General features: G+C 46.9%; 1 protein-coding gene across 9 annotated transcripts in view; it reads left to right on the top strand.

Annotated features, from left to right (window-relative positions):
* Nphp4 (nephrocystin 4) overlaps positions 1–23197 on the top strand; it is a 121914-nt gene that overhangs the window by 49826 nt on the left and 48891 nt on the right. For 8 of the 9 annotated variants that reach the window (XM_045150035.1, XM_045150034.1, XM_045150028.1 and 5 more), the window contains 2 exons: positions 4861–5043; positions 10888–11014. In XM_045150035.1, the coding sequence (XP_045005970.1) occupies positions 4861–5043; positions 10888–11014 (310 nt within the window). The remainder of the gene's footprint in view (positions 1–4860; positions 5044–10887; positions 11015–23197) is intronic. The other variant, XM_045150033.1, reaches the window with a different exon arrangement.

The raw sequence follows: 23197 nt of genomic DNA, 5'->3' as shown, positions 1-23197 counted from the left end.
GGCCAGGAACTCAGTGTCGTTTTGGGGACTGCCAGGAAACATGTTCTTTGATGATATCCTTGGATTTAGTGGCTGTCTGGGCTACTGTGGGTGGTGGCACCAGGCTCTATTTCCTTTGCTCCTTGGCTGGGACTCAGGCTACCGTTGAGTTGCGTGGTGGAATGTAGCTATGGATTATGCACCCTGAGGACAGAACCTGTGATGGAGTAAGTCTGGTCATGCTGTCTTTCCACAGTGAGTGTGAAATGTACAGTTCCCAGGCCAGGATTTGAGCTGCAGCCTCTGCAATTCCCTCATCCTCACTGCCTCCTCCCTCAGCGCTGCCATGACCACTAAATCTCTTTTCCTTTGTGTGTCTTCTTCCCTCTGTGATTTTGTGTGATGTTGCCAACATTTAGACACTCTGACACAGCAGTTTGTCTTTCTGATTTGTGTTTAGCCCAATGTGTTCTCTTACTCAGGCTTCTGTCCCCCATGGCCCAGCTCCGTATCTGGAAGTGGCCCCAGTGGCAGTGAGTGTGAGCACTGTTTGGGTGGCACCTTTCCTTTTTCACCAATCCAGGATGCCACTGTCATTGTCTGTGCTGGGCTGAAGGACCTGGCAGGACAGCATCCAGAGTCACGGCATGGTGACTGCGTCAGGAGGAAAGGAGCACTCACTGAACATGTAAAGAGAAGAAATATCAAAGCCATCAAGAACTGTGTGTGTCCCCAAAACTGATGACAGAGAAAACACAGTTTATTCTCTCACATTTCCAGAAGCCCCAGCTCCATGCCTGCTGGGGCAGGGAAGGTGCAGCAGGCCATGGTCCTCACAGGCTCTGGCAGGCCCTATCCCTGCCTTGCAGGGTAGTCCGTGGCAGGTGTCTGCATCCCTCCCATCAGCCCATGGCTGTCTTCTCTGCCTGTGGCTCTGACTCCATCCCATAGTGCTCTCCTGTCATTAGCGGGATATTTGGCATTGGTTTTAGAGCAACCTGGCAGCCCTGGAACGTGTTCCTTTCACCATGCTTAACCAGCTTGAGCTGATTGCATTCCAAGTATGGCCACAGACACAGACCACCCGCAGCCCACCACTAGACTCTGCACTGTCACGTCTCCAAAAGTCATGTGTTTGTATTTTGTTTGGGGCTTTGCAGACAGGCCCGTCCCATGACAAAATCTGCTATTCCCCATGTGTTCCTTACTTTGTTTTTGTATCATTTATTACAGGCAAAAGTTTAAATGGAAACCATTCAATTTTTGAGGTGTTTTGGACTTTTTTTTTTCTTTTGGGAGTTCATGAATTTAAATACAGGTTTGGTAGGATAAGAAATTAGATAATTGGGTTGGAGGAATGGCTTAGTAGTTAAGGCACTTGACTATAAAACCAAAGGACCCAGGTTCAGTTCTCAGGACCCATGTAAGCCAGATGCACAAGGTGGCACACATGTGTCTGGAGTTCATTTACAGTGGCTGGAGGCCCTGGCATCTCTCTCTCTCTCTCTCTCTCTCTCTCTCTCTGCCTCTTTCTCTCTCATCAGTCAATCAATCAATAAAAAAGAAATTATATAATTGGGCTGAAGAAATGGCTCAGTTGGAACATTGCTTGCTGTTCAAATACGAGAACCGAGTTTGAATCACCAGCAAACCTATAATTCCAGCACCGAGGAGGCAGAGATAGGAGTATCCTTTGGGCTTCCTGGCTAGCTAACCTAGCTGCATCAGTGAGCGCCAGGTTCAGTGCGAGACTCTGTCTCAAGAAAGTAAGGTAGAGAGCAATTGAGGAAGACACCTGATGTTGACCTCTGGCTTCCACAAACATGTACACACGTTTGCCCATACACAAATGCATCTCTGCACACACTTGGAATCAACAAAAATTATAAAACTGATGATCTGTTTCTTTCTCACTGTGTTGCCCACACTGTCATTGACCTCCTTGGCCTATTTGGTCCTTGCCTCAGTCTCCTGAGTAGCTGGGACACAGGAGTACACCACTGCTTCCGTCAGCCCCTGTGACTTACTCAACAGAAATCTCCAGTAGTGAACACCTCTCAAGTCACCACGCTCGCTGCACCCGTGTGCTTGGATGCACTTGGCCTTTTCCAGAGAGCAGGAGGCTTTAGGGAGGTGCCTGTCTGCAGGAACCTTTGGGTTACTTGCACAAAAGCAGGTTGATGTGTGGAGTTCGATTGCCACCAGGCCCCAGTCATCTTTTTGGGGTCTCAGAAATGATCAGTAACTCACAAATCATCTCTTTTTTGTTAACGCTGTTAAAGACAAAAGTGAGGAAAAATGGATGTTTATGTAACTGACAGATAATTCACACAGAAGAGATTTATATTGATTGAGAACTGAAAACCTCAAAGAGCTGTGAAATTGGAAGATTAGATTTTGGAATCACCTAATTTGAAAAGTGGAATGGAAGGAGCTGTGCACACAGCGCATGCACTGGGACTGTCATTCTGATCCTGTTGATGTGTGTGATGGAGGTGGGGGTGAGCATTTACAGAGGTGCCTCGGCCCATGCTCAGTTCTGAGTGCTTTAGTGACCAATTCTCCTGCTCTGCTTGTAGCAACTGCACTTTAGCAGGCTGTGGATCTGTCATCAGCTCCAGTCATCACCCTGTAGCTGCTCAGCAACTTCCAGAATCTGCCGTCTGTCCAGTGGACAGATGGCGTGGAGGCAGACACTGTTTTTATTTGAAACACATTGCTTGTTTTTTTTAATTTTAAATTTATGAGTGGGGGAGGGAGGAGAAGTGGGGGAGGGGTGGGGGAGAGGGAGAGGAAGAAGAAGAGAGGGAGAGAGAGAGAGAGAGAGAGAGGGTAGGGGGAGGGAGGGAGAGAAAGAGACAGGTAGAAAGCGAATAGGCACACTAAGGCCTCTAGCTGCTGCAAACAAACTCCAGATGAATTTGGTTTACGTGGGTCCTGGGGAATAGAACCTGAGTCCCTTGGCTTTGTAGGCAAGCACCTTAACCGCTAAGCTATCTCCAGCCCACATTGCTTGTTTTTCTGAATCTCTGCTTGTACTTCCAGGGTGTGGGTTTCTCTCATGGAGTGATCAGGGACCCAAACCCCATTAATCTTGTGATAGGGACCTAAACCCACTATTTAAAATGTGGCTGTGGGAAAGGATCAGCTGGGGTCTGCTGCGCTGGATGACATAGATGGTTGCTGGGTGACAGAGCAACTCAAAACTTGATGTCTGTTCTGGAAGTTTCCCTCATGGATGTCAAGCACCTAGCAGGATTGGATTTCATGCTGGTATGTAAGAAAATGCCTTGGATTCAACAGGTCTGCTTTTTTTTTTTCTGTTTGATATGCTGGCTTGTGAGCTTAACTGTGGTTTAATTCAGCAGAGACCTCGAGTGTGAGGGATCTATCTGGGCCCATGTGTGTTCATGTCTGGCTGTGACAGTGGCATGGCCACTCTCCATCTCTAGTCAAATGAGCAAGGTCTGCAGAGACCTGGCCACTGCTGGAATCCTGCTATCTTCTTCATTTTCTGCCACAGCTCTTGTCAGCTGGTCCTGTGGCATTTGCTGTCCTTGTGAATGATGCTCTGCCTGGGTTTGTGCCCTCAGGCATTCTTGACTGTACCCAAGAACTTTGCTGCCTCAACCCTGCTTGCACAGCTGCCTGCCATCTGTGAAGGTGGTGCTGGAAGAGGAATACTGTGCTCGCCTCTGCGTGCCACACCTCTTGAGCACATGTTGACTACTGAGGCTGGGTATTCCCAGGACAGAAGCAGCCTGGCAGCTCCTTCCTTGGCCTTCCAGGCTGGGAGGCCTGGGTGGGGGGTATGGAGAACTCACGTTGTCCCAGTCTGGTTCAGTATTTCCTGTTCCTCGTGGGCCCGGGACAACCTGTCTTCTTAGTGATGGACTGTGCTTTACCTACTGAGAAGCAGCCCGCAGAGTATTTTAATCGCAGCTCCATTCAGAGTAGTCACCTCTGAAGTCCTGTGCAAGATGGTGACCCCACAAGGCTGATTACACTGGTCGAGTGGTGTTTCAGGACTCCACAAAGACATAAAGCTTAGCTGCCATCTTATATGAAAAGTAAATTGGATAAAACGTTAAGACATTTTGCAGAGTCAAATTCTGCAACTGTATTTGTGAATATGGCTTCTTTATCTTTTTTTCAAGGTTGGGTTTCACTCTCACACAGGCTGACTTAGAACTCACTCTGCAGTCTCAGGCTGGCCTCAAACTCACAGTGATCCTCCTTCCTCTGCCTCCCAGCACTGAGACTAAAGGTGTGTGCCACTGTGCCCAGTAAGATTACTGTTTTAAATGATGGCTGCTAACCAGAGACATTACTTAGGGTATTCATTCATTTTATCTGGCCAATGACAGAAAAGGTGAAAGGAGAAATAATGCATAAAATTTGACTTACTCACTTTTCCAATTTCATGTAAATTCACCTGCATGAAATGTACCATTGTAGCTCAATGTTTGGTGAGGACAATGTAATCAATCATGAACAGAACACATACACACACATTCTTTGTTATTTTGCAGAGAAACACAAGTACTGTCCTTGAATTTTCCTGAAGTATTTGAGGAGAGCTGAGCAAGGTCCTGAGTGTTTACTGCTTGCAGGCAGATTCTTGTGGAAACAGAGGAGTCTGAGAGCAGTGCTGGGATTACAGGGGAAAGCCTTGTCACCCTGAGTCGGAGGAGGGGGCTTGTGGGTGGAGAGCGGGTCCGGGTCAGGCTGGTGGTCCGCACTGTGAGTGCTGTGTCCTTTGTTTGTAAAAGGGAGCAGGTGGTCCCAGCCTCTTGCTCTGAGTTCCAGTTAAGATTTGTGTGGAAGCCCAGCTGGCTTTTGTGCTAACTCATCCATGGTTGTGCTTTGTTTCTGTCACAGGCAGCTTCGGCCACCTCTCTGTCCAACTTGGCATGCATGTACATGGTTCGCTGGGCTGTTTGGAACCCTGTGCCGGAAGCCACCTCAGGAAAGGTGACCTTGCCTCTGCAGGGCGGGATCTGCCCCAGCCCTGCGCACTGCCTGGTCTATAAGGTGCCTTCAGCCAGCATGAGCTCAGAGGAGGTAAACTGCTAGGTACTTGTGAAGTATGACTCTCCCTGGCACACTGGTAGCGAGTTCATTCATTTTCAAAACCTAAAGTTGACTAATGACTTTGTGAATGTTTTGTGAATAAGCTCTTTTCTTTTTACACCGAGTGTGCTCATGAGGACACTAGTGATTGCTGAGTCACGGTCAGATGTGCACTCACACACACCACTCTCATTATAGGTCTGACCTCCTGATGCAGTGTTGGGCAATTTTGTGCACACCTCGTTGTGAGCACGATGTTTCATGCAAACACACTTTGTGAGGAGTCGGTCTTCTGCATTGTCCCCTTTGGTTTCTCGGAGGAAGACCTCATGTGGCGTCGGCGGGAGGCTGCACGGGACAGGAGCTGGCTGGGGCTTCCATCCCTGGCTGGACTCAGACTCACCCCTTGCTCCCTTGGACCTCGCTTCTCTCAGGCAGCGATTCTCAAATTTAAAACATGACTTGGAAATGATATGTTCTCTGAGCTCCAGTCTACAAAACAAGGGTAGGGCAGGTTGAAGTATGTGTGTATTATGCTCCTGGGCTGCCCCGCCCCATGGTCTTGGAGACTTAGGGCACCACAGACAGGTGTGAAGCACTGTGCTCCACCCTGGTGTCTGGAGTTCAGCCTCTCCCTCCAGGGTGTGGCAGGGCCCCTGCTTGGCTCCTCCTCACAGTCCCCAAAACCTGCCTCTTCAGCAGTGCTGCACAGAGCCAGCAGCACCCATCTGTCGCATTTTCGCAGGTAAAGGGACTGCACCTGCTGTTTCCGTATTCACGTCTCTGCTGACTCCAGCGACAGATATTATTTCCGCTGTTGTTATTTACAGTTCGGCTAATGCTTTGGGGACCCGAGTCAGTTAACAGCTGACTGTGCAGCTTTTCTTATGATAAGGAATGTCTCTCATTACAGGACTGTATTTTGCTGTATTCCCATATGGTCTAGTTTGAGCCCTTATTATACAGTTGCTGTCAGAAATCCCAAAGCCATTACCATTCTCCCTCCTGCTCCTTGGCCTCTTTTGCTTACTCTTTTTTCCCCCTCTCTTCCTTGTGTGTGTGTGTGTGTAAAACATTTATTCTATTTACTTTTTACCTTGTCTTCTACCTCATTGCTTTTACCCTTTGCCTGTGTGAAGTGCATTGGGCATACGTGCTTTGAAGGTTTGACTCAGTGATACACATGCATCAAATATTTTCCTTTTCCATGGAGAATGCCACTCCTAAATATGTTTCCCAACCTTGGCACTGTTGGGCCTTCCCTGGAGCTTCCTGTGCCTTGGGTGGGATGTGGGGTGTGTGTGTGCGCTCAGGAGCATTCCTGGGTTCTACCACTAGATGTCAGCAGTGTCCCCCAGTTGTGAAGGCAAATGCCGGCAGACACTGCCAAATGTCTCTTGGGGGCAGGCTTGCCTGTGGTGAGGACCACCACCCTAAACAGATACAGTGACCAAGAACAGGGAACTAAGCTGTCCTTGGTGCTCTCTCTGCTCCTGTACTGTGAAGCTGCCTGCTTCTTCCCATGAAGTGCCCTGGTGGCTCTGCCCAGGTGAGACCACTTAAAACCCAGGTGTGCCTCATCTCTGCCCTCTCCCAGCCAGCTCTATCTGCAGTCCTTCCCTTGTTCGTTCAGTGAACTGTTTTTGAACACTACCTAGACATTAGAAAAATGTCCCTGAGCTCATGGGATTTACAGTTGAGTAGGAGTAACAGCTGTTAGAGAAAAATAGAAATGTTGTAAATGTGCCATAGTTTATGGAAAGCAGACTTTAGGGTTTATGTGGTTAATGGTTACTTTACTGTTGTTTACCATGAAACAAAATAACACATCATGATTATGTTTTCTTCTTAATGCTTGTCTTTTTCCCCTGGGCAAACCAGTCTTTTAAAAAATATTTATACCTCCAGAAGCCACCACTTTCAATTATAGTACTTATCTTTCTTTTCTAAAATTTTGCTGTTTCCTAGTTTATCAATTTTGGATGTTGCACACTGACTTGTAGTTCTGATGGGTGAGGACATAAGGGCTCCCCCCCCCCCCCGTCTTGTTTGCAAGACACCTGCCTTTCTACTGCTCCGCTTCGCTTTAGTCTCAGTGCAGTGCACCAGGTCTGTGGAAATTGACAGGGCCCGCCAGGAACTAGATAGTACTTATGAGGGAGGAGCTTGGGAATCAGTCTTTAAAGTAACTGGAAAGTCCTGAGCACATTCCAAGCTGCACATGTGTAGATATGATTTTAAATAGCAGACCAATAAGTATGAGAACTGAGCTGTGCGGTGGATGCTGTCCAGTACCAGGGCTGCCCACTGGAAGTCTGAGAATAGAGATGAGGAGTGGACACTGTCCAGTCCCAGAGCCACCCACTGGCAGGAACACGGGCAACATATCTGAAGGGTACTCTAAGAACTTTGAGAATGGCACTTATGTGGGTCCTGTGGCCCACAAGAACTATGGTCACACAGTGGGACCCAGAACCCAGATGGGCTGTTCAAATATTTTTTTAATATTTTTTTGTTCACTTTTTATTTATTTATTTGAGAGTGACAGACACAGAGAGAAAGACAGATAGAGGGAGGGAGAGGGAATGGGCGCGCCAGGGCTTCCAGCCACTGTAAACAAACTCCAGACATGTGTGCCCCCTTGTGCATCTGGCTAACGTGGGACCTGGGGAACTGAGCCTCGAACCGGGGTCCTTAGGTTTCACAGGCAAGCGTTTAGCCACTAAGTCATCTCTCCAGCCCTCAAATATTAGCACTGTTATATCAGGGATGACAACCAGCCTCAGAGCTTCTTCTTTTCTTTTTTCTTTCCTTTTTCTTCTCTTCTTTTTCTTTCTTCTCTTTTTTTTTTCAAGGTACAGGCTCTTGCTAGCCCAGCCTGACCTGGGATTCAAATTCATTCTGTACTCTCAGGGTGGCCTCAAGCTCATGACAATCCTCCCACCTTGGCCTCCCAAGTGCTGGGATTAAAGGCATACGCCACCACACCTGGCCTCGGAGCTTCTTAATGTAATTTTCAAAGTGACTACAGTGCAATCTAAAATTAACTGGTGTGCAAAGAAAATCCCTTCTTGGGGGAAAGGTATCTTTCAGACATCAGCAGTGTGATGATACAAATGTGGGAATTATCAAAGACATTAAAACAGCCATTATAAAAATGCCCTTGTAAACAGGAGCTAACGCTCTTGAAACAAATGGAAAGACTGAAAGTCTGAGAAGAAGTAGAAGGCATAAAGAAGAATCAAATGGAAATTTCAGAACTGATAAAGCAACAAATATAAAACATTCACGAACTGGGTTCTGCAACAGAAGAGCCATCCAACCTGGAGCTCATTCAGTGGGATAGATGTCACTTGGACTGCAGGAATTTGGTGAGAGGCAGTGGACAGACTAGGGGACAGTACCAACAAAGCTATTCCCTATGTCAGCGGAGTCCCAGGAGAGGGAAAAGTTTATAATGCAGAAAAAAATATTTGAAGAGCCTGGTGTGGTGGCACACAACTTTAATCCCAGCATTTGGGAGGCAGAGGTAGGAGGATCGCTGTGAGTTAAAGGCCACCCTGAGACTACATAGGGAATTCCAGGTCAGCCTGGGCTCGAGCGAGACCCTGCCTCACAAAAAAATGATATGATGTCTGAAAAGTTCCTGAGCTTGGCAAAAGACATAAAGAATTAAGAATTCTGTGGACCCCAGAGATAAATGACAGAGACCTCATAAATTGCTAGAAAAAAAGGTCTTGAGTATAGCAATAGAAAAACGTGATGTTGCCTTCTGAGAAATAATAATATGGATGATTGGGGATTCCTCCCAGAAATCTTTGGGGCAAGAGGAAGACAGAACAGAATTTACAAAGTGCCAACAAGATATTTGGAACCTAGAAGCCCAGAAAGTGTCAACAAGAATACAGGTGTTACTCTCTCAGAGGCTCTGAACTAGGGAGATTAATTGGCAGCAGTTATTTTCTAGAAGATTCACTAAAAAAGTTTCTTTTGACAGAAGGAAAATAGTATTTAGAAATGTGGAGATGGGAAGAAGATGAACAGGAGTGGCAGGTAGAACTGAGGCACATCTGTTCCCCATCTCTTTCCACTGGTTGGAAGGTTGGAATGGAAGCTACAGTGTGTCCCATGCGACTTTCAAGGAATGGAGATATAACAGGATGAGACAGCTGTAACTAGAGGAGAGAGGGGAGGACTTCAAGTGATCAGTTTCTGTGCCCACTTGAGGTAATGAGGTGCTGGTTCTGGTCAGTCTGAGAAGAATTAAGTTTCATTCATTCATTCATCTAAGGTCTTCCTATGTAATTATCCCACATTGGCCTTGAACTGATGGCAGTCTGCCTCCCTTAGCCTCCTGAGTGCTGGGATCACTCACAAGTGTGCACCAACATGCCATGTCCAGTGGTATTTATATTTAAAACCCTGAGAGCAGTCCTTGAAATTAAGATCCTATATGTATTAGTTTTTGTGTGGCTGTGACCAAAGTACCTGACAGAAACAAGGGAAGAAGGGTTTGTTTTGTCTCTGAATGTCAGAGGGATTTCAGTCCATCATGGCTGGGAAGACAGGGAAGAAGCCCATGGAGGAGAGAATGTAGTCAGGCTTTTGCCTGGCAGCACAGCAAGCAGGCAGAGCTGGAGGTGGATGAAGCCTTCAAAGGCTTCTCCCAGTGACCTGCTTCCACCAACCTCATCTCCTGCAGGTTGACAGGCCTTTGGAAGAACTCCAAGATAGCCAAGGACCAAGTACTCAGAACATGTGTCTATGGGGGACATCCCAAAGCCAAACCATATGGAGAGATAGTTTAAAATCAAGTAGATAGATGAAATGAAATAATTTTAGAGAAGGCAGGAAAGAGGAAATAAGAAAAAAATCCAGGAAAAGTAAGTAGTCCAAATCCAGACCTCTTGATAATGACCTTGAGTGGTCATGTGGGGTTAGAGGTCAGCAGACAGGATGAAGAGCCAGCTCCACATGGAGCATCTGGAGGACCACAGCTTCAGTATAATGACATAGGGTGATGGGAAAGGAGGGGAAAATCTCATGCAAACACTACTTAAAAGAAAATCAGAGTACCTGTATTCAGATTAGCCAAAGCAGACTTTGGAGTAAAGGAAATCACAGCTCAGGCACTTTTTACAAAATTAAATATATACAGACTACTCGTCGTGGGAGACATGAGACCAGGTTCACACAGAATATATCCACTACTGTTGGTGGCCACTCTTTATCGTCAGCAAACTGAGAACTACTTCCTGCTAGTAGATGGATGGGTGAAGGGACCATGGCACACCCGTACAAGTGAGCAAAGATAATTGTGAAGGGCATGGACTGTTGATCCCTTTGACATCATGTTGAATGAAAAGCCCTGTCTTGGAAGCTGTGTGATGTGTGATTTTGTCTATATGAAATTCTCAAGACTACTAAACTAGTGCTGGAGAATCCAGCAGTAGCTGCTTGGGCCAGGTGGGTGCAGTGTGACCCCAGGGGCCCAGCATGAGTGGTGGAGCTGGTTGTGTAGCTTGAGTTAAAGCCATGTGTGGAAGTCAATACTACATGTTAATTAAATGTGACACACTGAGACTTGTTTAATAGCCTGGAACGTACTTCTACATGGTAAATGTCACCCGTGATAACATGGTCTTTTGGAGTTTTAGTACCACCGTGATGTTGAACCTAGATGACTTAATGATCTCAGGACATGTGGCTTCAGAGGTCCTTGATTGTCCTCAGCGTGGGATGGGGTGGTTGTCCTGGAGGGCCACTGGTAGAAGTGCGAAGTGGGGAGAGCCATCATTGCTGTCTGAGGTTACTCTCTCGTGGGGTCTATTGTAGGTGAAGCAGCTGGAGTCGGGGACCATCCAGTTCCAGTTCTCACTAAGCATGGACACCCCCACAGAGCATGCCAATGGCCCCAGGGCAGAACGGCGGTCCTTTAGGAAGCCACCCATGTCCCCTCCAGGTAAGTGTTTCCAGAAAGCTGACTTTTCAACACATATGTCCCCTCCCCCTGTTCCAGAGGAAGAATGCTTGCCCCGGTAATGACTGTCTCATGTGTAGGATACTTGCTTTAATTCACTCCATTAGTTCTTATTTTTGCTTATGATGGTGGTGCTGGTAACATGTACTCCGGAAGCTTGTCATCCCTGCTTCTCACCAAAGTTGTTCAGTTACTTGTCAGCTCCCTGTCCTAGTGCCTGTTGGGCAGTCCTGTTAGTGACACTTACGAGGGTACTTCTCAGGGTCCTGCAAACATGGGCCTGAGAGTTAGAGGTTGCTGAAAGCCACGGATTGCTCCCTGTTAGCATGTCAATGTGACCGTCTTTCTACTCTCTGGGAAGCGCAGTGTGAGACCTGCAGTGCATGATCTTTGGCACGTGGCTTCAGAGAAAGGAGTCATAATGGAGTGTAGGACTCCCTGCAGAGGTATACAGTCTGTGGCCTGTGGGTGGTGACAGGTGCACAGGTGTGTGAGGGTTGAGGAGCTATTGTTGTTGCTATTGTGTTCAGCATCTGGGCAGTTCAGTGAGTCCTGACCTAAGCTTTGGACCTGTGGTGAAGCCAGGGGTGGGGGTGGGGTAAAAGGAGTATTCAGCAAGTCCCTTCCACCATGGGCACCAAGCCGTTGCCCAGGCTTCTGGAGCCGTCCTCAGCTGAAGGAGGGCTCTAGAGGCCCTCAGCCACAAGCCGGTCATCCTGCCTGTTCCACATGGACAGATGGGAAATGAGGGGCATGCCATCCTGCAGAGCATAGCTGGGCTCCCTGGGCTCCCCCTCCCTCTGGCTGTCTTACAGCAAGTGATGCCAGGGAGCCAGCAGGACCTGCCCTCCCTACCTGGCCTCTCCCTACCCCCGCCCCCGTCCCTGATAGCTTGGACAGTTTGATTGATTGGTTTCTGTCCTGACTTGGCTCCTGAGTTCTAGCCTAAAGAATGATTTTCTTTCTTCTCTCTCTTTTGGCAAATCAGTGAGTTTCTTAGTTACAGAGCACAGAGCACATCCTCCGCTCCTCACCCTGCCTACCATTCTGCCCTTTGGATGTCAGTTCCCTCGGCGTCCTGTACTCGCGGCTGTCCTTCGTGCTGACTGCGTCCCTCCCTCTCTGCCTTGCAGACTTCCTAGACATGAGCAGCAGGGCCGGCTTAGGGCTTCCTCTGGCTGCGCCCTCTTTGGATTTCTTGCCTTTGTTGTCTGAGGTACAGAGTCTGCAAAGAGTTTTGTCCTCTTGTCTTCTCTTTTCCTCTTCTTTTAAAGATATGTTTTTTTACCACCCCCTTCCCCCCAACCACCACCACAGAAAAGAGAAAAAAAAAGATATGTTTTTTATTTGCAAGCACAGAGAACAGGAGAAAATAGGAATTGGGGAATGGGTGTGTCAGGGCCTCTTACCACTGTGAATGAACTCCAGGTACATGTACCACTTTGTGTGTTTGCTTTTACATGGGTACTGGGGAATGGAATGTGGGTGGTCAGGCTTTGCAAACAAGTACCTTTAATCACTTAGCTATTTCCCCAGCCCCTCTTCCCCTTCTTTTCCTTTTCTTCTTTTATTTAAGTAAAAATTGTTTTGGATGGGAGGGTAAGTCTGTCTACTGTCAGCCTATCCTGCCTGGGAGACATCCTTGCTGCTGTTGAGATCAGATTTTGAGGTCACTGAAGTCCCCACCCCCACCACTAGTCCAGGTCTTTGTAAACTCTCCCAGCAGCTCTAAGTCACTCCTGGTGTCATTTTTACTGCTTGAAACTTTAGTCTGTGGGTTTTTTTTTTTTTTTTTTTTGCCTGAATGTGTTCAGTTTCGGTGTGTTCACTATTTATTTTCCTTTGAGATATGTACTAATTTTCAAAATTAAAAATCCAGCGTAGTGTAGTGGTGCACATCTTTAATCCTGGCACTTGAGTGGCTGAGGTAGATGATCACTGTGAGTTTGAGGCCAAATTGGGCTACAGAGTGAGTTCCAGGTCAGCCTGGGCTACTATGAGATGCTACTTCAAAAGCAAAACCAAAACCCAAACAATAACAAAAAAATGCTTAGTTCAAGAACAGCCAAGGCAGTTGTGGAGAAGGGAGGTCTCATCTTCTTGTCCTGTGGACTTCCCTGGGAAGTTACAGGCTCTAGAGTGGTGTGGTGTCCACACAGAGACTGTAGGAACAGGATGAAATGATGTATGGCAGAGCTGACAAGGAGCTTGGGTTTTCTGTTGCTGCTGCAACACATTAGCACGAATGTGGCAGCTTAAAAACAATGTAGCCATATCATTCTGTGAGGCTTACAGTAGGCCCAGCAGGACTAAGCTCCTCACTTTTTCAAGCATCTAGAGGTTTCCTGCTCCTTCAGCCCCTTCCTTGGAGCACTGTGTGTGTAGTATATGTGGTGTAGTGTATGCAGTGTGTGTGCAGATGTGTGTGCCACATGCGTTTGTTCATGGCGCAGCTGGAGAACTCAAGGTGCCCTTCTCTATGGCTCTTCTCCACGCCTTCCTTGAGACAGGGTTTCTTCCTCAGCCCACAGCTGCTGTTTGCCAGCTTCCCTGGTCTCTGCCTGTCCTCCCCTCCACTCCCTATAGACCGGGGTTACAGAGATGCATGGCATATCCAGAGCTTTTCTTTTTTAACAATGTTTTATTTTTTTATTTAAGAGAGAGAGAGAGAGAGAATGAATATGGGTGCAAATGAACTCCAGAAGCATTGTACATCTGGCTTACGTGGGTCCTGGGGAATTGAACTGAGATCCTTTGGTTTTGCAGGCAAATGCCTTAATCACTAAGCCATCTTTCCAGCCCTTTTTTGTATTCTTTTCATTTCTTTTTTTAAACTAATTTATTTTTAATTTATTTTTATGGACAGAGAAAGAGGGGGAGAGAGAGAAAACGGGCCCGCTAGGGCCTTCAGCCATTACAAATGAACTCCAGACGCGTGTGACCCCTTATGCATCTGGCTAACGTGGGTCCTGGGAAATTGAACCTGGGTTCTTTGGCTTTGTAGGCAAATGCCTTAACAGCTAAGCCATTCCTCCAGCCTTTTTTTTTTTTTTTTTTTTTTTGAGGTAGGGTCTCACTCTAGCCCAGGCTGACTTGGAATTTACTGTGTAGTCTCAGGGTGGTCTTGAACTCAAAGTGATCCTTCTACATCTGCCTCCCAAGTGCTGGGATTAAAGGCATGCACCACCACACCTGGCTCTTTGTTCTTTTCTTTTCTTTTTTTAACATGGGCTCTGGGTAATTGAACTTGAGTCATCTCAGACCCTCCCAGAGCCCCATACTTAAGAGGCAAGCTGTCTTAACCACTGAGATATGTCCCCTTGGCACCCTTCCTTGATACTCTTGATCCTCTGTATTTACAAGCCTTTGGTAAGCAACTCCCTGTCTTACTGTTAGCTGTCTAGCAGACTTACACCTCATGGCAGTAGGTTCTGTGAATTAAGATGTTGCCAATTGTGAAGGAGGAAATAGTTATTCTATCTACCACAAGGAGGGGACCCAGCTAGTAGATAGTGCTGGTGTGATTGCTGTCCATTGGAAAATGTAAAGTTTAATCCTAGCTTCATATCACAAAATTCTGACACACAAGTAAATATCGCAGAACAAGTTAACATGATACAAGCAAGCATCACAGAATAACTTCATGTCTTATAAGTAAACACTGCAAAATAATTTCTTCTCACAAAAATAAATTCCAGATGGGTTAAAAAGCAAAACTTTCCAAACCTTACTAAAATTTGGAATATTAGAATTGCACAAAGATTGCTAGATATTAGGACAAAAAAGTGACCCATGACTGTCCACAGAGTGAGTGTGTGAGTCTCTCATTGCTGCTGTAGCAGATCTGCACAGACCCAAAGAGTGCGTGGTGCTGCCCGCAAGCTCAAGAGGTCAAACGCTGAAGCCTCCCAGGCTGAGATCAAGGGCTCAGCTGGGTTGTGCTCCTTTACATGGAGCCTGGGTCTGCAGAGTGAGGGAGAGGAAACCTCCTTCCTTCAAACTGCCTTCGTTGTTGGTGACTATAGATTTTTTTAAATTAAAAAAACACAGTTTCATAACAACTCAGGCAGGATTTGCCTCTGGGCACACTGCTCTGGCGTGTACTGCTCTCATATCTCACAAGGTTTAAGCCTCACAATAGCCCCTGGCTTACACATATGTTTAAGGAAAACAATCGTTTATGATCTCTGAGAAAATACCCAAAGCAAACAACAAATTAAGAAAGAAACAAATTAAGAAGCATTTATTTATAAGAAATTGCTGGACTTCTGTACATCAAGTATGTGGTGTTCTTTTATTTATTTTAATATTTATTTATGTGCAAAAAACCTAGCATATATCTCAAAATAAATCAAACAAAAGATTATAGAAAGAACCTTCAAATCAGATAAACAACAAAAAAGAAAAAGGGACCAGGCTATGAATAGGGAATTAACTGTGAAGCAAGCAGAATGACTAGTGAACACAGGGGCAAGGGCTCAGCTCCCTGTGGTCACAGAAGAGCAGACCTGAGGGAGAGGCCACTTCACCCCCCCTGCAAGATGAACGAGGGAGTGAAGGAGGGACTCACACCACTGCGCAGAGCAGGAGGGGGGAGGACGTGACACACAGCCATTTTGATATTTAGCTAATGCTGACAGTCCAGAAGCGTGTTTGTAGGCCACACGTAACAGCCAGGTCATATGCATCAGGAGCAGACATGAGGCATTTTTAATGGTCAGGAATGCAAAAGCACTTCCTTCCTCTGAATTGGTTTATTTGGATAGCAGGACACTGTATGCCAATCCAAAGAAAGAAAGAAGTTTATGTATTTCATTAGGGATTAATTTTATAACATGTTGAACCAAAGTAAGTCTATAAGGAAATGTACAATTTGGGTTTATGTTAGTAACTTAGACTAATTATGAGTTATGATTGCACACTTACTTACTTAGTTATAGTGGGGCAGTTCCTTATTATGTCTTCCCTTAGTTCTGTCAGCTATAAAGTAGAGTGGGTGAATGATTTTAATAAAGCACGACTGAAGATATCTTAGGATAAGTAGTTGGAGGGTGTTTTTATGATTTTGGGATGAGGAGGGCTTTTTAGAACAGGATAGACCAATCATAAACCTAAAACAAGATTGAAAAATACAACTATGGCAAAATAGAAAATTTATAAAAGGAAGGTTCTAGAAAGAAAGTTATAAGCTAGATCATACTAAAAGATACTTGTAAAGCATAAGCATTAAAAATTAATCAAAGGACTGAGAAGATAGGAAAGAAGAAAGATTGTGGAAGGAGCCTGCAGATGAACAGCAGAAAAGGACGATGGGTAAAGGACATTGAAAGGATGTGGACGATGTGGTGAGCTCTCATGTGTTGGTGTGCTCAGGATGGCTGGCAGGGAGCAGAGGCTGGGCTGGTGCCGCCAGCTTGTTGTCAACACCACCACCTTACCATCCTACTGCTGCCATTGCTGTCCTGCTCAGTAGCATCCATGGGAAGTGGCCCTGCAAATGTGCCCCTTTGGGCCATCACGTCTGTCATTCAAACAAAGACAGAATCTTCCTAAAGCGAGGTGGTCACCCAGGGCAAGGCACAGCCGCAGCTCATCTTCCCACCCTCCTTGATCTCACAGTCCTCAGAGCACCTGACACCACCCAAGGCCAGTGCTGGCTGCTCTACTGCCTCCCGTCCAGACAGCAGGACTGGCCCACCATCTGTGGCGCACCAGGCACTCAGATGGCTCCTATCACGAGGAGCAAACAGTAAGCATACTGCCAAATATATTGATGGGCAAAAAGGACCACTGTGGTGTTGGCTGCTGATAACGGGGAAGTACATGGGGACTCTGCTAGCATTGCTGTGAGCCCTCCAACAGTGCTTTAAAAATTCCATTAACATGGGCCTGGAGAGATTGCTTAGTGATTTGCCTGTGAAGCCTAAGGACCTGTGTTCAATTCCCCAGTACCCCAATAAGATAGATGCACAAGGTAGTGCATGTGTCTGGAATGCGTTTGCAGTGGCTGGAGACCCTGGTGTGCCCGTTTTCTCTCTCTGCCTCTCTCTCTCAAGTAAATAAATAAAAATCAAATATTAAAAACCATAAAAGTCCATTAACAAAAGAAGAAGGCAGGATGGAGAGAGGCAGCTTGGCTTGGCAGCTGTGCTCTACTGTAACTGAGGTTTGCTGTGGCAGAGACCAGCACCTCTCTCTGTCATGGCCACATGGTAGATACTTTAGTATCTGTGCACCAGGCAATCTCTGTCAGAGCCACCCACCTCTTTTGTTACATCCTGATGGTCACAAGACCGTAAGAAAGCAAATGAAGGTACCTGTGTGGCAATAAAACTTTATACACAAGGTTTGACCTGGTCTGGGAGCCATGGTTTGCAGACTTCCAACCTCTAACTTTCTCATATTTTTCTGAGTAGGACATTTCTCTTTTCCTCTTGTGCTTTAAGGGGCTTGGGGTGCAGCTCAGTGGTTAAGGGCCTGCCCAGTTTGTGTGAAGCCAGGGGTTCAGTCCTTTTTATTTTTGAGTCTAGAATCTCACTCTGTAGCCCACACTGGTCTGGAACTCATTATGTAGCTCGGCTGGCCTCAAACTCAAGGCCATTCTCCTTCAACTTCCCAAGTGCTGGGATTCTAGGTGTGAGCCCAGGTACAGCTTCAGTTTTGTTTCTTAAAGATCTGGTAAAACTCAGCTGTGATTCTGTCAGGAACCTGCTGTTTTTTGAAGGAACTATTTTTTGACAGGGATTTAACTTTCTTGTGACTTTGGACCTGTTTAGATTTTCCTTTCCATCTTGGGTTAGCTGTGGAGCACTTGTCTTCTGGACTCTGTTTTAAAGAGGTGGTGGGATGCCTTTGCATCCAGCCCCACAATTCTAACTTGTATCTGTGATGGGTTCCTGCCTGGTCCTGGCCCCTCCATTACCTTACCACTCCATTACCTGCCACTGCCAACCTGCCACTTATCTCTGAGAGAATCTCCTCTTGGATTTGCATGTGGTATTCTTTAAGACCCTATTTTTATATTTATTTCTAATTAATTTTATATGCTTCTGTTTTTATATTTCCATCAAGTTTGTAAATAATTGAGCACTTAGCTTCTTTTCCTTTTACCTTGTTTAATGATGAAAATATTTGAGAGTTTTGCAGCTTTCTTCCACATACAGGTAAGACTTGGTTTCACAGGTTTTGACGCATAATAGTCTTATTGCCTGAACTATTGATTCAGAATTCTGTTGCCTTTTTTTCTTTTCTTTTGTTTTTTGAGGTAGGGTTTCACTCTAGTTTAGGCTGACCTGGAATTGCCACGGCAATCCTCCTATGTGTGCCTCCTGAGTGTTGGAATTAAAGGCCTGTGCCACCCCTCCAAACTTTTTGTTACCTTTCTTTTTAATCTCCTTTGTTTTCTCCTGGTGTTGCTAGGGATTGAACCCAGGGCTTCATGCCTGCTGACCACTGAGCTGCACCCTCAGCCTTTATTGTTGGCTGGGGTTCACTCAACTCAAAATGGCACAGATCAGAGGAATCTCTCAGCTCCAATGAGGTATGGCTGGATCGCAGTCATGATGTCACTGAGACTCCACCTACCCAGCTGTCTCTTCTCTGCCCCCTGTTGCCGCCTCCTGTCAGCTCTGCTTTCTTCAGAGTGGGCTTCCACCCACTTATTTCTCCATGCACCCAGCCCAGGTGCTCCTGATAATCCTTGGGTTTAGGAATCCCAGCAGAGCATGTGCTTCACTTATTGCCCAGTACAGTCCTGAGTGGAGTCCCTGCTTTTTTAAAAAATATTTTTATATATTTATTTATGAGCGAGAGAGACAGGGAGAGAGAGAACACACCAGGGCCTCCAGCAGCTGCAAACAAACTCCAGATGCATGTGCCACCCTGTGCATCTGGCTTACGTGGGTCCTAGGGAATCAAACCATGGTCCTTTGGCTTAGCAGGAAATTGCTTTAACCGCTAAGTCATTTCCCCAGCACGAGTCCGTGCTATCTACTGTGCCACCTGCCTTCACCCCTGCAGCTGATGGGGGTGGAGTTAGGACCATGGGTCTGCATGTGTGGTGAAGCAAGATAGCCCTCAGAAGAGGTCAGGGGCCAGGGCTGTTGACGGCATGCACAGAGCTGAGCTCCTGAGTCTGACCTTCTCTGTGTAGCTGCATTCCAAGCCTGCTCAGCTTTGCCCTGCGTCTCACGTCATGCAGAGAGCCCAAGCCTGTGCTTCCGCACTGCTTGAGGAGGATGGAGATGAGTGGTGACCAGTGATCACTGGCTAGCCTCTAAGAAGATCCTGGGTGTACGTGGCCTAGGAGCTGGCTATGGGTGGGAGTGACTATGAAGACCAGTCTGGGGCTGGAGGAGTGCCACACAGACCAAGGCAGAGCCTCATCTGCTTGGCCTCCCAGAGGTGGCTCCTCTTGGCTCTCAGTTCTCAGCTAACCTTATCACTGACTGCCGCCTGGGTGGGCAGACTGAGGGCATTGCTTTCACACAAGGCACACACTGAGCAGTGGTTTGACTTCTTAGGAAGCAGAGATGTTGAACACATACTCTTAGGTCTTTATTGAAAGATTTATCATTCATCCCTTGCAGAGAACAGTTGACTTTGGTTTCTGTAGGATCAGAACCTAAGTGGCTGTGCAGGTGTTTAGTAAGAGTGTGGTGTGTGTTCAGTGATCGTGTGGGGACCTGCAGAGCCACGTGCACAGAGCCTGATTTCATTTGGTTTAATTTGGATTTATGGCTGCATTCATGTCACGTTAAGATGATTGCCGCCACCCCAGTTCCAGGTCTGGAAGACGTTGCCTCCCAAGACCCAGTATAAGAGACTTAAATATCCACTAGCATTTAACTTATGACAGAAACTTTTCATACTTCAATATTTTACTAGCTTACACAGCTCCTTTAGAAATCTTAATGATATGTGACTGTCACTTTAAGTGAGGTATTTTGGCTTTCCGTTATGAATAATCCTTTTTATTTTTCCTATAAAATTTCCAGGGAGAGCAGGTCTATTCATCACTTACAGTGAAAGGTGAATATTGCAGCAGTAGAGGGCGCTCAGGCTTCATCTATAGCTATACATTTTATAATTGGAATTTCCTTGACCCATATTTCACTTCTGAATGTTTCCGAGGTGACAGAATTTTGGATTATTGACTAAATAGATCTGAACACAGCCCTGCTGCAGGGGTCATGGCAAACATGCATGTTGGTGTCCCCTACAGTCTATGTGGTTAGGTGCTGCAAACTGCCATGGTACCAGAGTTTGTCTGGAATGTCTCCAGCGTCTGGCACTCTGACCGTGTGTCAGGGAAACCCCATCACTCCACACCTATCTTCTTGGTCAGAGGACTGGAAGCTGTGGTGTAGAGCATAAGGGTACATTGTGGTGGAGAGTACCAGCCTCTGTGAGGGAGTTCATGCTTTGGTGCTGACCCCTCAGGGCTCAGGGAGGGTCCTGGGAACTCCAGTTCTTGGAGGGCTGTGGTCTGAATTCAATCAGGGCAGAGGCCCATACCCACTCTGTCATAGGGTCTCCTTTTATCTCTTCTCAGGTGTGCCCATTTTCCCATTCTTATGATCAAAGACTTCTATAGTTAGGGAAAAGGCCTTTTCAATGGGTTTGCCTTATGAATCCTTAGCACCTGGAACCCCATCGGTACCCATTCAGCCTCTGTCTTCAAGTCTGATGGGAGGAAACCACTTCTCACCATAACTAGACCCAGTGACTGCCTCTTCAGGGCCATGGCCCTTTCCTCCTTTCCCTGTCTGCCTCTAGCATCTCTGCCTCCTACGCTCTGAGCTGACAGTCACTAAGTAACAGCCTTCTCTTATAGTCATCCTTTCTTTCTTTCTTTCTTTCTTTTTTTTTTTTTTTTGGTTTTTCGAGGTAGGGTCTCACTGTAGCTCAGGCCAACTATGTAGTCTCAGGGTGGCTTTGAACTCATGGAGATCCTTCTATCTCTGCTTCCCAAGTGCTGGGATTAAAGGTGTGCACCACCACGCCCAGCTATACTCATCCTTTCTTGCTCTACCTTCAAGGCCTTTGGTTTCCTGTTTGTTGGATGACCCAAGTGACTAGACTGGATGTTCAGCAGGCCAGTGCATTCCTTTCTAAACACAGCTCATCCCAACCGCCGGTTCATTCTGTCACAAAGGTATAAGAATCTTAGGAAGACAGCTGGCGTGTGAGGTTAGAAGGCCCCATTATGATCTCTAGTGGGCCATTGGAAGGAAGATTGATTTGATGATGAACTTGTCCATGATTCTAGAAAACAGACTCTATGAATTTCCTGCTGTGAGGAGGGTACATGATCTCAGTAAGAAGACACTCAATATGTGTTTCCTGCTGTGAGGAGAGTCCATGTCCTCAGTAAGGACACCTCAGTCTATGTGTTTCCTGATGTAAGGACAGTCCATTTTTTCAGTAAGGACACCCTCAATCTCTATGTGTTTCCTGCTGTGAGGAGGGACCATGTTCTCAGTAAGGACAGCCTCAGTCTCTGTGTGTTTCCTGCTGTGAGGAGGGACCGTGTTCTCAGTAAGGACAGCCTCAGTCTCTGTGTGTTTCCTGCTGTGAGGAGGGACCATGTTCTCAGTAAGGACAGCCTCAGTCTCTGTGTGTTTCCTGCTGTGAGGAAGGACCGTGTTCTCAGTAAGGACACCCTTAGTCTCTGTGTGTTTCCTGCTGTGAGGAAGGACCGTGTTCTCTGTAAGGACAGCCTCAGTCTCTGTGTGTTTCCTGCTGTGAGGAGGGACCATGTTCTCAGTAAGGACAGCCTCAGTCTCTGTGTGTTTCCTGCTGTGAGGAAGGACCATGTTCTCAGTAAGGACACCCTTAGTCTCTGTGTGTTTCCTGCTGTGAGGAGGGACCATGTTCTCAGTAAGGACAGCCTCAGTCTCTGTGTGTTTCCTGCTGTGAGGAAGGACCGTGTTCTCAGTAAGGACAGCCTCAGTCTCTGTGTGTTTCCTGCTGTGAGGAAGGACCGTGTTCTCAGTAAGGACAGCCTCAGTCTCTGTGTGTTTCCTGCTGTGAGGAAGGACCGTGTTCTCAGTAAGGACAGCCTCAGTCTCTGTGTGTTTCCTGCTGTGAGGAAGGACCGTGTTCTCAGTAAGGACAGCCTCAGTCTCTATGTGTTTCCTGCTGTGAGGAAGGACCGTGTTCTCAGTAAGGACAGCCTCAGTCTCTATGTGTTTCCTGCTGTGAGGAAGGACCGTGTTCTCAGTAAGGACAGCCTCAGTCTCTGTGTGTTTCCTGCTGTGAGGAAGGACCGTGTTCTCTGTAAGGACAGCCTCAGTCTCTATGTGTTTCCTGCTGTGAGGAAGGACCGTGTTCTCAGTAAGGACACCCTCAATCTCTATGTGTTTCCTGCTGTGAGGAGGGACCGTGTTCTCAGTAAGGACAGCCTCAGTCTCTGTGTGTTTCCTGCTGTGAGGAAGGACCGTGTTCTCAGTAAGGACAGCCTCAGTCTCTGTGTGTTTCCTGCGGTGAGGAAGGACCGTGTTCTCAGTAAGGACAGCCTCAGTCTCTGTGTGTTTCCTGCTGTGAGGAAGGACCGTGTTCTCAGTAAGGACAGCCTCAGTCTCTGTGTGTTTCCTGCGGTGAGGAAGGACCGTGTTCTCAGTAAGGACAGCCTCAGTCTCTATGTGTTTCCTGCGGTGAGGAAGGACCGTGTTCTCAGTAAGGACAGCCTCAGTCTCTGTGTGTTTCCTGCTGTGAGGAAGGACCGTGTTCTCAGTAAGGACAGCCTCAGTCTCTGTGTGTTTCCTGCGGTGAGGAAGGACCGTGTTCTCAGTAAGGACAGCCTCAGTCTCTGTGTGTTTCCTGCGGTGAGGAAGGACCGTGTTCTCTGTAAGGACAGCCTCAGTCTCTGTGTGTTTCCTGCTGTGAGGAAGGACCGTGTTCTCAGTAAGGACAGCCTCAGTCTCTGTGTGTTTCCTGCTGTGAGGAAGGACCATGTTCTCTGTAAGGACAGCCTCAGTCTCTGTGTGTTTCCTGCTGTGAGGAAGGACCGTGTTCTCTGTAAGGACAGCCTCAGTCTCTGTGTGTTTCCTGCGGTGAGGAAGGACCGTGTTCTCTGTAAGGACAGCCTCAGTCTCTGTGTGTTTCCTGCTGTGAGGAAGGACCATGTTCTCTGTAAGGACAGCCTCAGTCTCTGTGTGTTTC

This window comes from Jaculus jaculus, chromosome 5 (genome assembly GCF_020740685.1).
Source record: "Jaculus jaculus isolate mJacJac1 chromosome 5, mJacJac1.mat.Y.cur, whole genome shotgun sequence".
NCBI classification, from domain to species: Eukaryota; Metazoa; Chordata; class Mammalia; order Rodentia; family Dipodidae; genus Jaculus; species Jaculus jaculus.
Note: the sequence above shows the minus strand (reverse complement) of the source record. Positions and strands in the feature narration are given on the sequence as shown.